This window comes from Mytilus californianus, unplaced genomic scaffold (assembly GCF_021869535.1).
Source record: "Mytilus californianus isolate M0D057914Y unplaced genomic scaffold, xbMytCali1.0.p SCAF_2, whole genome shotgun sequence".
Taxonomy (NCBI): Eukaryota; Metazoa; Mollusca; class Bivalvia; order Mytilida; family Mytilidae; genus Mytilus; species Mytilus californianus.
In genome coordinates this window covers 69,378,068-69,393,742 of record NW_026262668.1, presented here as the reverse complement: position 1 = coordinate 69,393,742, position 15,675 = coordinate 69,378,068, and the positions used below count along the sequence as shown (strand labels likewise).

The 15,675-nt window shown below is 32.9% G+C and overlaps 3 protein-coding genes across 4 annotated transcripts in view; 1 reads left to right on the top strand and 2 right to left on the bottom strand.

Annotated features, from left to right (window-relative positions):
• Positions 1 to 15,675, top strand: part of LOC127728151 (40S ribosomal protein S18) — an 821,762-nt gene that overhangs the window by 555,729 nt on the left and 250,358 nt on the right. The gene's annotated exons all lie outside the window — the stretch shown is intronic.
• LOC127728134 (uncharacterized) lies at positions 1,101 to 5,757 on the bottom strand. Its single transcript, XM_052235376.1, has 3 exons — positions 5,658 to 5,757; positions 2,280 to 2,403; positions 1,101 to 1,900 (listed from the first exon to the last, which is right to left on the bottom strand). The coding sequence occupies exons 1-3, from the start codon at positions 5,740 to 5,742 to the stop codon at positions 1,390 to 1,392; spliced, it is 720 nt and encodes a 239-aa protein (XP_052091336.1). The 5' UTR covers positions 5,743 to 5,757; the 3' UTR covers positions 1,101 to 1,389.
• On the bottom strand, positions 12,587 to 14,303 carry LOC127728162 (uncharacterized). The gene is made up of 3 exons (XM_052235413.1): positions 14,106 to 14,303; positions 13,784 to 13,907; positions 12,587 to 13,059 (listed from the first exon to the last, which is right to left on the bottom strand). The coding sequence occupies exons 1-3, from the start codon at positions 14,188 to 14,190 to the stop codon at positions 12,711 to 12,713; spliced, it is 558 nt and encodes a 185-aa protein (XP_052091373.1). The 5' UTR covers positions 14,191 to 14,303; the 3' UTR covers positions 12,587 to 12,710.

The window sequence follows — 15,675 nt, the reverse complement described above, 5'->3', positions numbered from 1 at the left end:
GAGTCCTTGTAGTTATTGAAAGCTAGGACACAAAATACCGATCTAAGAGTCCTTGCAGTTATTGTAAGCTAGGACACAAAATACCGATCTAAGAGTTCTTGCAGTTATTGTAAGCTAGTGTTATAATTAGATATATGGATTGTAAGTTAACTGTTATGTGCATTTATCCTGCCGTTATTACCGTACGGAAAGGAAACCGGATGTTGGTACCAGCTGAAGCTGAGAGAGTTTGTAATTTTTTTTTAATCATCGGTAAGAATTCCTATTTTTTATGCATTTGTAATTATTGCAGTGTCTAAAGATTTGTATAATAATATTTTGGAAATTGACCTGTTCTCCAAATAATTTAGGAATAGATATAGAAACTTTCATCTGGTAAAAGTATCCGGTTTAATGCTTATAAAGAATAGATATTTCTTCCTATTATTCAATTATGACCCACTTTAAATACACATGACAATAATATTCATAGATTGTCTTTAAGTTATGTAAATCACAAATACAAAGTTTCGATAGTGTACGGCAACTTATGTATTGATATGTACGGCAGCTTGCATTTTACAATCTCTCTCCGCTTTAGCTAGTACAATTATCCGGTGTCCGGCGCTCCCATACGGTGTTATGTTTTGTGTTATACGTTTACAACCAAACATGTATCGCTCTGCTTTATTTGAATACTATAAGTTGTTTGGTTCAAGCTGGACCACACCAAATTCTTGAACTTAGATGTACAGTTTTGAAGCGATCGAAAAAAAACATATCCGCACAATACTTTAAAATTTTAGAATTTTACAAGCGTTGTTCGGTTTTTGATATGTATTACGTTCAAGATTGCTTTAATCAAATCAGATTAAGATTCATTTTACATCATGCTGATGAAAGATAACTGTTAGCCGAAATATTTATAATAAATGATACATGTATTGACTGTTTCTTTTTTTTTAATATTGGTGTTGTTTTGTACACTTTTATAGGCGTATATATATACATATATGATAGTTTCATGTCTTTTCAATTGTATTGGTTTTGAAATACTGAAAGCCAACTGATGGTGACGTGTTTATGAAATTATGAATCTGTAAATTGAGTTGTTACTGCATTTATTAAAACGATTTCACATTTGGCTACATGATAAACTATTGCTCCCTATTGTAAAAAACAAAAACAAAAAACAAAAACCATCAACAACAGAACACACGGAAACGCCTTATTTATATAAACTACAAACCAAAATACCGTTGATTGGTTAGTCAAACTATGAAAAACTGAGACTATAACATGTACTTAATGAGCTATTTTACATCAAAATTTTAATTTGAAACATGTTCTTGAAGGTTCTTTTGACAAATGTCGGATAAAAGCTACATCCTACTTCTATTAAGATTACAATTAGTTAAACATTGTGTTGGGGTATAGCATATTTCCAAGTGAATTATAGTACGGGTCATTTCCAAGTGAATTATAATACGGGTCATTTCCAAGTGAATTAAAGTACGGGTCATAACTGTCTGGATGGACAACATTTCTATCAAAATAATGTTTGACGACAGGCGACATTTGTGGTGCTATACCAGCTGCCACTTTGGAGTTATTAGCCAGGATCATGTTTCCGGCACCTGTATTGCTCCTGCTGAATTGCTGTGGTCTGAAGAATTGTTGGGGTGCGACATTTGCCATTTGTGGTCCTTGAATCCTATTATTCGTTCCCATATATTGTTGTTGTGCCATATCATACATGTTCTGTAAACTATACAGGGGATGACTGGGAAGTAGAATGCTTTTCCCCGTATTACAATCCCGCGTTTCATCTGCTTTTAGAACCATGACGTCTTTGCAGCCATCACGAATAGTTTTGCAATGATCAGGTGGTGTCGGGGCGATACCGGCTAACGCACCAACTCTGAAAGAAATTACAGTATTACTTTTTTTTTATATTTCTAAAAAATACCTCACATTTTATCATGCAAAAACAAAGTACTCATGAAATATAAAAACAGTAAATCAGGATTATTCTTAATAGATTCTCATTATTAAGAATGATCCATAGCCAGATAAGTTGATTTTAGAATTCAATATGTATTCCCCCTTAAAACACGGAGCAAAATTCGGGCCACAACTGTTTTCAAAGTCTAAATGGAAAAAGCATGAGGACTTTATGAAGAAAAAATAATCATTTTAACCATTTTTGTATATTTTATGTACTTTCTTTGAAATTATAGTAACAAAGATGTTATGTACATGTAGAAAACATCTAAGCTTCTTATACAAAGAATAACTACCCGCAACACGAAAGCTCCTTCTCTCCACACGAACATTTTTCACAACTGGCTAGGTTAACAATAGATCCATTCAAGATTTCTAGTCCATTTGAAAGCGTACAAACAGTAATATTACGTCCAGATGCTGAAAACATACAAGTAAATTAGATGTAATATGTACTGAACTTTAGGGTATTTTCTAAAAAAAAATCCATATATATGGTTTGTGGTTTTTTTTCCGAGAGAGGAGGGAGCATTTTCAAACAATCTAAATATAGATTGTAAACTCATTTGCGATTTTTGGGTGTGGAGGTTCCTGATTAAGGCAAATCAAGATAAGCGCTTCGGACTTTTTTAGCACTTGATCGATACAGCTGATGATGGTCTGCCCAGCTCAGTAGTCGGGTCTTCTGTCCTGACATAATTTTTTACATACATTTAATAAATAGATATAAGAAGATGTGGTATGAGTGCCAATGAGACAACTCTCCATCAAAGTCACAATTTGTAAAAAGTAAACCATTATAGGTCAAAGTACGGCCAAATATACTCTTATTTCAAATGTTTGGGTTTGGGAGTTGTTGAAGGGAAAATCAAGAAAAGCGCTTCGGACGGACCAACGTGTTATTTTATTTTACACAAGTATTTCTTATTCTATAGAATTATTCTATAGAACTAATCTGTTTTTCATTAGATAAAATGCCAAAATGTAGATACAAATATCTTGTTTAAGAATGAAACAAATCATACTTTGTAAAAAAAAAATCACAGATTTTAACTAAAAAAAACGTAAAAAGTGCTATGAAAAGGACATCATCAGGGTGCTTGATTATTTTGTATTGACAACGTATTTGATGGGAATGTTTTTCAACAGAGAGTCGACATTCCTATGGGAATCAATTATGCAGCCTACTGGTTTACAGTTATTGTATGAGGAAGACTATTTATGGGGGCTTTGCAAGAAAAATTAAATGAAGCTAGCAGTTATTCTTAAATTCAACGTTCCGCTAACAGATGATGAATTTGTCCTCTCCCTGAATAATATACTGACTAACTTTAAAAACGCAACACTCATTTTGTTGATTTTTTTTTCCACATCATGTTTGATTCTCATACAACTACTATTAATGCTTACCATACTTCTTTCTCTTAAGAAAAAATCAACATCTGACTTACCTGTGGTTATTGAACGTACCGGATTTTTGAAGTCGCACGAATTTCTTAAAGCGAAATTTGGAACCCATAAAAGATTTTATCAGTTTGTTTTGCTTCGTGAAATAGTTCTTTCAATCCTTGGCCACACTTAAATCAGTTAAAAAATGTTGCATTTCCATATTGACAAGACTGAGGAATAAAAAACTGAATCATCCCATAAGAATACTGCAAACAGGAAAACGTGAACGTGCTGCAACCATACAGTTTGACTTCAGAAACTCGTCTTACTGTCCTTCCGACAACGATACAGGTAGACGGGATCTGTTACTGACCATCAATGACCAGATCAACATGTAGTGACAATGCAACGTCAAAAGAATTTGATTACGCAACGTCATTTGCGAGACATGTTTACGGCCGCAACATCAACTGCTTATCAAATTGCCGAATGCCATCGCGCACAGATTCATGCCATAAACGTTTCCCATAAACTGAACTGCCAAAGAATCGACTGAAGAAAAACATTTAAAGCCCTGAAGATTCCACCGCATAATTGCCAAAACCCATTGTAATGGGTGGAACAAACGCATATTCAGAAGGTGTAAAACATAACCCAAAACTTGTGGAACAGAATTGGTTGATCTTTCTGACAATCATATTGGCGTTTGTAACAGGCAGTCATTGCTTTTGACGGTGCCACATTCATTCAAAAATTTAAAAAGAATAATCTAGTGTTGCGTTTCTAAAGTCGGTCAGTATACGAAGTTTGGTGACTATCTCAATGGTATGTAGTATGTATCCAATTAATAAATGGATTTATAAACAAGTACAAGTAATAGCGAACAACACATTGATCCGATAGTCTAATTGGGTACATGTACATGGTCCAGTTAGCCGGACTGTTGTAAATAAAAACCATGATTTCTTGAAAAGGGCAAACCTGTACGGAAATGGTCACAACATACCACAAAACTTTCAATGTTGGACTACTTCAGGGTATCACGATTACTGCATAGGGAGAGTCAAATAGTTATTTGTAAAGAAGATAGATAATTTACCCTGAATTTTGTTTTGTCTCTAAATTTTAAAGGCCTAACAAGGATGTTGCTTTCATCATATGATATAAGCCCACTGATATCAAACATATTGCCTATATCGATGCAGAAAAATCATATGTTTTCACTTATTTTAAATTTGCAAACAATGTTTATTTTTTTAATATTGTAGCACAACGGTCATCCTCAAATCTTAAAATGTAGATATAGTTATTAAGTTGTCTTATTTAAAGAATAAGCAAAAATGTAATTTTAAAATCTTTCATTACATGGGCGTATTTCCCTTCTTTTGCATATATTAAAATAAGAAGATGTGGTACAATTGTCAATGAGACAACTCTCTACCAGAGACAAAAAGACATAGAAGTTAACAACTATAAGTCACCGTACGGCCTTCAACTATATGTAAAAACCCATACCGCATAGTCAGCTATAAAAGGCCCCGAAATGACAAATGTAAAACAATTCAAACGAGAAAACTAACGGCTGATTTATGTACAAAACAAACATGATATACAGCAACAAACGACAAATGTCTGATTCTTTCCGATTGTTTTAAAATATTATCTGCATTTTCTTAATATGATAATCACCCTTTCGTATAAATCACTGTTATGTACTACAACGTACAGCTTAAATAAACACCATTTAACCACTTGTAAAAAGTTGTTATGAAAATTAACAATTGTAAACAGTTTTTTTATTGCTACAATACCATGTTAGTTGTTCAAATGAAATATTTGAAATATTCATTCAATTTAGAATAATCTTAAATACCGGTTTTATCAAATTTGTTCACAAAACTGCACATTCGGAATCTCAGGCTAAGGACGGTTGAAGGAACAAGACATAACATAAAAAGTGGGGTACAAAGTTTGAACAAATTCAACAAAATATGTTTCAGTTAGACCGAGAAAGCGTTTTTTTATACAAATTTTAAATACTTGTTATAGTTGAGTAACTATATTTGTTAAATCTGATCCAATATTGACAGAGATTGGACAAATCCCAACAATTGTATGCCCATAATATAAAGGCTATCAAAAGCTATTGGTATATACTAACAAACATTAAACCAGTATATTTTTTTTATTTTTTCATTTGTAAAATTTGCGTCCCACTATTGTCAACCTTACTAAGAATTAAACAAAAAATAAATCACGTGAATACTGAAATATTAATACTCTACCTAATTGTCGAACTTTCACTTTAGCTGTGGAGCAAGATCCTTCAATAAGAGGAACAAAAATAACCAAACAGAATATCAGTAACATTTTCGAAGAACTGTGAAAACCTTACAACCGTCAAAATGTCAAGGAAAGTACACAGTCGTTAATTTAAGCATGTCTTATTAATTGATAAAAAATTTAGTTAAACTGTAGAAAACCCTTTTAGCTGTTTATGTGGTAATTTATCTTTTATGTGGTAATTTATCTCTTATCTTTTATGTGGGCTCATTTGATTTATTAGAAGTTTTACAGTACAAGCCTCCTAGTTGTTGATAATAACTCTTTTTCTAAATGACCATATTCACCTGACGTTAGCTCAAAGCATGTATTTATTTAATACGTATTTTCTTTTTGTAGATGTGAAATAAAAGGGGGAGTTATGTAAGGTACTTTTAGTGAGATGTTTTATAAATGTACAAAGGCTTAGATCTTAACTAGAGGCACATCGAACAAAGCTCACAAAACGATACCACCACCCTTGCAAAGTTCATAATTTGCTAATGTAAACGCCAAAATAGTTAAGATCAAATACAAAATAGGAAGCTCACAATTGCTTTATATTGTGAAGATTCTGAAAAGGTTAAATTAAATTCTCTTTAGTGAAAAACAGGTGAACGGATAAAAATGACACTGTTATGTGCTGATATAACAAGGTTCATTTCATTCCAAGGTTAACCTAAAAATCATAATAAATATGAGGTGCATGCAACGTACATCATACATGTACGAGTAAAGATAGTTATATACAATACGATTTTTTATCCTATTTTCCTTCCGATTCAATGAGGTCTGTTTACACGATTTGAATTTTCATCCGATTTTTGCAGGTGCTTTAGCAATAAACGTATAGTGAAATTTCATTTCGAATTAATGATTAGTACATGTATGAATGAAATGCAGTCTGTTATTTATTTACCAAGATTGGCTTCAAAATTCTCTTAGCAGTGATAGTCAAGTTGAACTAAACCATTTTAGAACAAGTTTTCTAATTATGAATTAAATATGCAAAATTAAATTGCCTATTTGTACGAATCCAAGGAGATAAAAAAAAACTAAATTATTTATTTTTTTGAAATAATAGTTCAAAAGTTTGTTTTCGGAGCTATATTTGTTTGACATCAAATATAATTTATTCCAAGAAGATATATTTAAATTTGTTTACACATGATGAACCTTTTTGTTGCTTTAAATAATTATTTCGTTCCTCAAATAATTATGTCGTTGCCGGTAAATAGCATTTCTTTGTATCAAAAGAAACATTTCTTTAATTGAAATGCTATTTCGTTTCATCAAAATATTTTCAGTTACTGCACGTTTCAGTCCATAGTTTGCAATCTGTTGTTTGACGCCGTAGCATTCGACGTGTCCAAAGTTGGGAACCTCGTCAGTTGTTGTTTTGTCATATCTTAATGTTTTTGTTATTTGGAGAATTTGGTGGTATTGATTGAACCGTTGTTTTCTCTGTTGGTTTGTTCGCTTTTTTTTTTTTTTTTTTTTGACTCGATGTGAATTTGAGCTTGACATATTCGATTTCCATGGCTTTGTTTTTGGCTATTTGTGTCGTTAGATATGCCTGTATGAAATCAGGAATATGGCAGTTGTTTTCCATTCGTTTCGTTGGTTGATATAGTCGAGCAATAGATTTTGTCAGTTTTTATGAACTTCCCCGTTGTTTTAATTTACCTTGAAGTTCGGTATTTTTGTTAATACTTTTTACTGTCTCATTCATGTGTGTCCCATTTCTTCATATAATATATGACACATTTAAACCCCAGAATCTTTAATTTATCGGTTTAATTTTGATCATGCAGCGCATCTTGATGATTAATGATTGATCGTTGCTTACTTAGCGTCTAGTGGCATGTATTTTATACATATTCAGGATCGGAAGATCTTTATGAGGCAACTGACTAAACGAATTGATGCAAAATATAAATGCATACATAAAAAGGTCAGGGTAAAATAAAACATTTACTTTCAATCCAATGTTCGTGGCATTACAGGGACACTCTTTCAAATTTAGAAAGTCTAGTATGCGGAGTTGTCTGCCCAAAAGGGTCTCAGAATTTTTAATGTCGCAATATGATTACATCTACCAGTGAACTTAATGTGTAAGGTTGCCATTGTCACATTGTCATTTACCCATCTCTATATCAATGTCTATCAATTTGTGTTCCGTTACTCACTTGTTATTAAGAATAGCGAATTACATATACTACTTTAATAGAAAATTAATTTAGTGTTGCCATACCATTTTTCCGACTAGAAAACAAAATGAAAAAGGAAAGGTCCGTGATCAGATATTTCCTATTCCTAAGATTGTTTTAAAATATCAATTTTAAAATTGTCGAATTCCTTCAAATTTTTACAATATGACACTACCCTCCCCTTTCTTGATCCATCAGTGCTAAGTGTAGCGATCAAAACGATTATTGCGAATTACCTCTTCATTAAAAACTACAACTACTATCATTAACATCGTTTTAATTAAATGGGAGAATGGTAAGATTAAGAAAGAACATGATGTCTTGCTTTAAGATGAAAACATTTAGAATTTAGCACAAGTTTAAGGTATCCCTATGGGCACTAATTACGCCCCTTTAATATCAGAACTGTTCATGTATTGTTATGAATCAATGTGTATGGTAAAACTCAGTAAAGATACGTCTAAGTTTCATATAATAGAAAAATTTCAAAAATATCACCGTTACCTTGATATATTTGCTTTAAATAATCAATAATTCTATAATTCTACTGCGGAAATTTATCCGATATAGCAATAGTTGTCTTTTTCTAGATTAATTTGGATATTGAAGTTCCACGCTGGAAACTGTTTACAAATTACTGAAACAAAAGAGACAATTTGTCGTGCACTTCTGGCCCTTTCTTCATGCGGTGTATATATGATCCAACTCGTTCGCCATGATCGTGTCGGTAGTGTCGTTTTAGATTTCAATGAACTTGGCAGTGTTTTCATTGTGCTTTGTGACGATCTTTTAGGTGAAGCGCTTTTCGACTGATTTTTAGTTTTTCTTATGTTGTAATGTTTCGCCTCATTCCAAGGTAAGTAACAGAGTTGATCGCTCACAAACATATTAAATCCCTAATTCTTTGTGTACCTGTCCAAAGTCAGTTCTGTGATTCTGTGGTTGACGTTTGTTGCTTTTGGTCATATTTGTCTGAGCGAAAAGGGTATACTGGTTTACGTCTGTCCGTGTTTCCGTCAGTCTGTCCGTCCTATAATTATTTTTATCAGAGCTTCCTGAAATTTAGTTTCATCAATTAAGTGAGCGTTTTTCATAGTATGATGCATTTTCAGATTCCCCGCTCATCATCTCCCTGTTTACTATAGACTTATATATTCTTAATAGATATAAGAAGATGTGATATGAGTGCCAATGAGACAACTCTCCATCCAAGTCACAATTTGTAAATTAAAGTAAACCATTTAAGAATAAAATAAGACCTTCAACACGGAGCCTTGGCTCACGCCGAACAGCAAGCTATAAAGGGCCCCAAAAAATGACTAGTGTAAAACCATTCAAACAGGAAAACCAACGGTCTAATCTATATAAAAAAACGAGAAACGAGAAACACTTATTAACCACATCAACAAACGACAACCACTGAACATCAAGTTATTAATGGCCATGAATGCATGCAATTTTCGTCACTTATTCTTCATATTTACCGATTACTTATAGCGATTATTTTATTATTGATCAATTATAGCTCACACTTCAACTTTTTTAATTGTTTCACATTTTGTCATGCCGTAGCCTTCTTTACGGTATGGTTTTGCTCATTGTTGAAGACCGTACGATGAACTATCATCAATAGATGTTTATACCATCGTTTTTTGTCATTGGAGGATTATTGTCCCATTGGTAATGATGCATTGTACCACATCTTTTTATTTTTAAATTCAAGAAAGTTTTAAAATTAAGAATGACAAACACAATGAATTTTGAAGAAAAGGAAAGTAATAATGGTCAGCAAAGTCATTTAGGACTTCTCCCTTTTTGAATTTGCCTTGTAGTTTGGTACTTTTTTAAAACATTTTTTAAACAGAAACCGCATAATGATTGCAGACACCAGCAGGGGTGACTTGAGTATAAAAATATGGCAATCTAAACTACTCTAGCCCAATCCTGTAGAAAGACATATTTTAAGGTCGGTTTGATTGGCTGCTTTTATACGCAGTCACATCCGATCTGAATGTGGACATTAATTAAATTCAATATCCTGTGCTCGATTCGTGTCACGCACTTTCATAAGAATGTCTTGTGATCTAAGTAGAGTGAGTTTACCCTCTTTGGCACCTGATTATTTAACTGCAATATCAAAGTTTATGAATTGAAAATGTATCAATTTATGCCAGTGTCAAAGTATCGGCTGCTTGGCGAACGGTACCATAAAGCTATGGCGACAGTCTACCAGCAGCAGTACCAGTCGGATGTTTCACTGAAAAAGCGTTCGACATTTTTACCCGAAAAATCTACATTTCTGTATTGACATGTTTTCATCATAAAGAGCAAACGGGTTTAAATACAACAATAACGGCTTAAAATAAACTTTTCCGTTATAGTATTGGACTTGGGTCGATTACATTACCTAACTGGTAAATTTAATGGAAATATACCATTTTCCTCTTTTCCTCAAACCGTGTGTGTCGCTCTAGGTATACGTAGGATTAGTACTTATATAACTTTAACACGTTGAACTTCTCGTCCTGATAGGCATGTAATGTTGACCACTGCACACGAAATCATCATGATCATTATCTGTCCGTCGAATGTGACCCAACCGAATGCGACATATCAGAGACTTTCTATTTGTCATGAGCAGTAAAAGGAACCTGTTTTTGCGGGGTTCGTGTTGCATCTTTAATTTTCTGCGCGGTGTTTTGTGGACTGTTGTTTGATCTTCAGTACCTTCTACCTCTTTTGTAATCATCCAAATACCTAAGCTGTAAAGATTTAATTTCTTGTCAGAAAAGAAGCGATGTAAAAGGTTCACTAACGACACAATTCATGCATCATAAAAAAGGTGGACCCATTGTTTTAAAACATCCGTATCCGCCCCTGGATAAATATGGATACATGAGATATTAGAACTAAGAGAAAAAATTGTAATTGAGTGAAAGGATATGATTTATATATTTGAAAGAGAAATTGAGATTTTGTGTTGTTTGCCCTTATATACTCGTTTTGTTTAAATGTAACAAAACTTGGTAAGCATCGAAGTATAAATTATAACGACTGTATCCTACATCCTATTTCATAATTAATATATTTTTTACCATTTTATCTTTAGTTTTATATTCAGTGTTTTTAGTTTGATGTCTATACTGCTGTATAGGGAGGGTGAAGTCTTGTTAAGTGGAAGAGAAAAATATTGCTGCAATAGTAGACAGTTGTTGGCTTTTTATGATTTATTATATCATTTTCTATGTAATAAGTGCAGAGATTAAGACGGATGTCATTTTGTTTTGTTTTGTGTCTTATCGTACAGCAATGATTTGGTTCTAAAGCCTTTCATCAAGTTCTGCTTTCATAAAATGTATCACTCAATAATATTATGTATCCATTATGGTGTCTTATAATTAGAATAACTCTTTTCGTGGCCAAATAAAATAAAATAGAAGTACTGCGAGCAAAACTCACAGACTGATAACCCGGCCCTTAACAAAGTCCGTGAGGGAACACTTAAAAAATTCGGACCACCAAGAAAAAACGAAATAGGAGGTGCACAAGAGTAATGTGTGATAAAGATTCTTAGAAAGTTTCATTAATTATGACCAGGGGTTTAGGATGAGAAACGGATACAAATGTATTATTTGTTTAACTGATATTTCGATGTGTATGTACATGTCATCTCAAAGTAAACACAAAAATAATTCAGCGTTTTATCGATCTGATGAGTTAAGCCTTTTTCAACAGATTATTATAGTTTGTTCTTATGTTGCGCTGTTATACCACTGTCCAAGGTTAGGGGGAGGGTTGAGCGCTCACAAAAACGTTTAACCTCGCCACATTCTTTATGTGCCTGTGTCAAGTCAGAAGCCTGTAGTTCAGTGGTTGTCGTTGGTTCATGTCTGTCATATTTGTTTTTCGTAAATTGTTTTATTTTAAATTAGGCCGTTAGTTTTCTCAATTGAATTGTTTCATATTTTTCATGTCGGGGCCTTTTATAGCCGACTATACGGTATGGGTTTTTCTCATCGTTGAAGGTCGTACAGTTGCATATAATTGCTTACATCCACTTCAATTGAAATTTGATGGATTGTTGTCTCATTGGCAATCATTCCACATCTCCTTATTTTTATATTATATAAGGTTAGAGAAACAGGAGATGAAAGACAATAAATCTGCGTAACTAATCATTTGGGTCATTCACGGCCCGTGTTGCCTGGAGGGATTTTTTTAAATTTAGATTTTTCGCTGGGCTGTAGCAATGTCAAAACCGACAAAAAGAAGAAAGAAAGGGGTTTTCTCATTGTTGAAGGCCGTTCTCAATTGAAATGTTTCATATTTTTCATGTCGGGGCCTGTTATAGCCGACTATACGGTATGGGGTTTTCTCATTGTTGAAGGCCGTACGGTTGCCTATAATTGCTTACATCCATTGCATTTGAACTTAGGTGGATATTTGTCTCATTGGCAATCATACCACATCCCCTTATTTTTATATAGAAAAGCAAACGGAAAACGACCAATTAAACATATCAGTGGTCATCCGTGACATGGGTGCTCCTTATATGACAACAAGTTAAGGAGGCGTTCATAAAACTTTGTAATTTTATGCGGCACATCAACACGGCATTTGAATGTATGTCATCGAAACATAAAAGGACATCTAGAAGACGAAAAGAAGTAGAAGACAACTGATCAATATAATGAAATACTTTTATTACAATTTAAAAAAATGATAAGATAATAATGAAAGTTATATAGCTTTTTTAAACAATTTCTTTTATAAATGTAGTTATAAATACGTTGACTTTAGTTTTAATTAGACAAAGAGGCCATTTTTCAACATTAAATCTCTCAATGAATTTCCAGTGATGTCTTCACCAACAAACGGGCTTACATTTTTACTGTGATAGTTGTATTGATAATTCATTCCCTTCCTCAACATGTCTCTAAAATCTGGCAGCCTCGTGCTGGGGAACATATTAGTGCTAGGGTACACTCCAGGAAAAGATGGTTGAATTATTTCTGGTTTTAGTGTCAAATCTATCTTTTTACCAGTTTTACAGTCACGTGTTTCGTCTGACTGTAGTACAAAAATTGGATCGCAACCATCAGCAATTACTTTACAGCCGACAGGTGATAGATAAACTCCTGCGTTGATTCCATATCTGGAAAATATAAAATCGTCGGTAGAACTAATATAAAATATTGACTATTTAATGTTTTGTTTCACTTAAAATTCTTAATTTGTCAACTACTGTAGCATAGCCAATATTAACATGAACATTTTCTACCTGATTTTACTTTTATAATACCACTTACAAAACGTTATAACATATTTCTTGCTCATTTCTTACTTCTATGCATTACAATATGTTACCATTAGGAAAACTGTTTTCTTGCAAGAAATAAATAAGGGCATTTTCCTAATAAACAAAAAGTTTTGTGCTGGCAGAATACATATATATAAATATTCCTATAAAAAACCAAAGTCTTTCATGACCAATTCCTCAGTTTTAATTTCGTTCTTTTCTTTTGGAAAGGTAAGGTTACATCTAGCTATATTTCAAATAATTTATTTCAACACACTGCATATTTGAAAACGTGTAAACGTTTCAATGGCATAAATTGTTAACATTAACAAATGCCCCCGCCTGCTGCTTAAAAAAATTCAAATAATGCCTTTTAGTCTACGAGTGGCATTTTTTTAGATAAAAAATATCATCTTCAAAGCAATGCAAACTAAAAATGAAAAATGCTAAATAGTTGTATAATGTATGTGAGATTTCGGAATGGCGGACGGGTGGACATGGGAAACACTATTTGACCCTGCCACTGGATGACTTGGGTATAAAAACTATGCAGATTAAAGTAAAAAGTAATTAGACTTGCCCACAACAAGATAGTTGTCCATTGTTTCTACATTTACAGTCCATACAATCTGCTGTTCTAAAACTAGATCCGTCCAAAATATCAAGTCCTTTGTATGAACATACTGGTATCATTCGCCCAGTAACTGGAAAAATAATAGTATCATATTCAAATATAAAACAAAAATCTGAATATTGCAATAACATATGCTGTTCTAAAGGAGAATATATAATGAAATTTATCTTGTAGTTTTTAAACAATTTAAACATTTGTTGATAGTTACGGTATTTTTAAGAAGAGTTTGAAAAAACTGAAAATAAATCTAGCCCTATTGAAACTTTACCTGTTTTATCAACTCTACCAGAACTTGTATGGCAGAATCCGTTGACTAGTGGTAAAATCACGACCAGAAATATCAATGACTGCATGATTTCACTATTTTCCTATGTATAAAAGCTACATGCAATATGACAATTTATCATATATCACGGATAGAGCGTAATATTTATAGCTTTGTCGTGTTCCTGATGAAGATCATCATCTGTATGTTACTAAAATTGATTTGAAATAAACATAATTAATCTTAAATGTTTATAACAACAACCTGCTGTTGGGTATACAAAATGTTTATTTTGATGATGACACAGTGTAGAAATGACGTGGCCTCTGGTCAGATATACGCCTTAGTTGGAAGATACAACTAGACAAACAAAACATATGACGAATATTATTTATCTAAGTATTTAATAACACTATGATACATATTCATTTATCGCAATCTACAAAGTTTTGAGAGGACAAAGGACATGTATAGAAACGTCTAATCCAATCAAGAAAAGTGATATAAAATGCTTGTTTTCCCTTTTCTCAAAATATATAATTCCATCTAGGTCCAAACAAAATCCTTTGTATGTAAAATTCTATACATGTAAGCCTAAAATGATGAATGCTTTGTAGACGAAACGCACGTCTGGCGTACACAATTTTTATCCTGGTACAAAATGTATCTATGATAAGTTTATTTTCATACTGTTAATTGTTGGCAACTGCGTAATCACATTTGGCAGTCGTTTAACTGATTTACAATATTGAAGAACTATCAATGGTACAATGCCGGCGTTTCCGAGGTAAAACTACGAAAACTTAAAAAGACACAAAAATAATAATAGAATACCGGCCCGATATTTCGACTTCCATAGGTGAACTGAATAGAGGGAAAACATTTAACACGTAGATTTACTCCGTATTGGAAAAGTCATGCGCGTATCAAATGTTTAATTTATCTTTATCTCAATGTTTAGTTATGATATGTTTTTAAATAAGAAAAGTCTTCAAGTAAAGTAGGTGTATCCTTAAACGAAGCCAGAATTTGGACTCATTGCTCTATACACGCAACATGATTGTGTAATTGTGGTTGCATCCCAGGAATTTTTTTAGATATCAGTTAATCTATTTTAGCAATAATGGAATATTCAAACCCTCCTCATTTACACTGTACAGTGAAAGAAGGTATGGAAAAATCATATTCCTTGATATTGAAAAAACTCGAGTCACAGCAAATTGTTAGAAATGTTTGAAAAAAAGTTCTTCACGCGACATTCGCGAGGATAAAAATAATGCGAATATAAGTCGTCGCAAACATGTCAAACTTGAATCTTACCTTTTATGCATATGGATACGTAAAAAATGTAAGAAACTCTTCAATAAAATAAATCAAAGTAAAGATGGCTAGAAAGGGCTATACAAGATAAAAAAAAAAGTATCCGTGAAAATAAGTTTGTTAACAGAAGCTAAAATGGTGTACAATCTTGCTTCAATGATCATGCCAAGTTAAATTTAGTGTACAACATGTAATCCCTAGAAGCCAAACAAGCTTTCATTGCGGAAATCTCATTTTACAGACAGTAGAACGT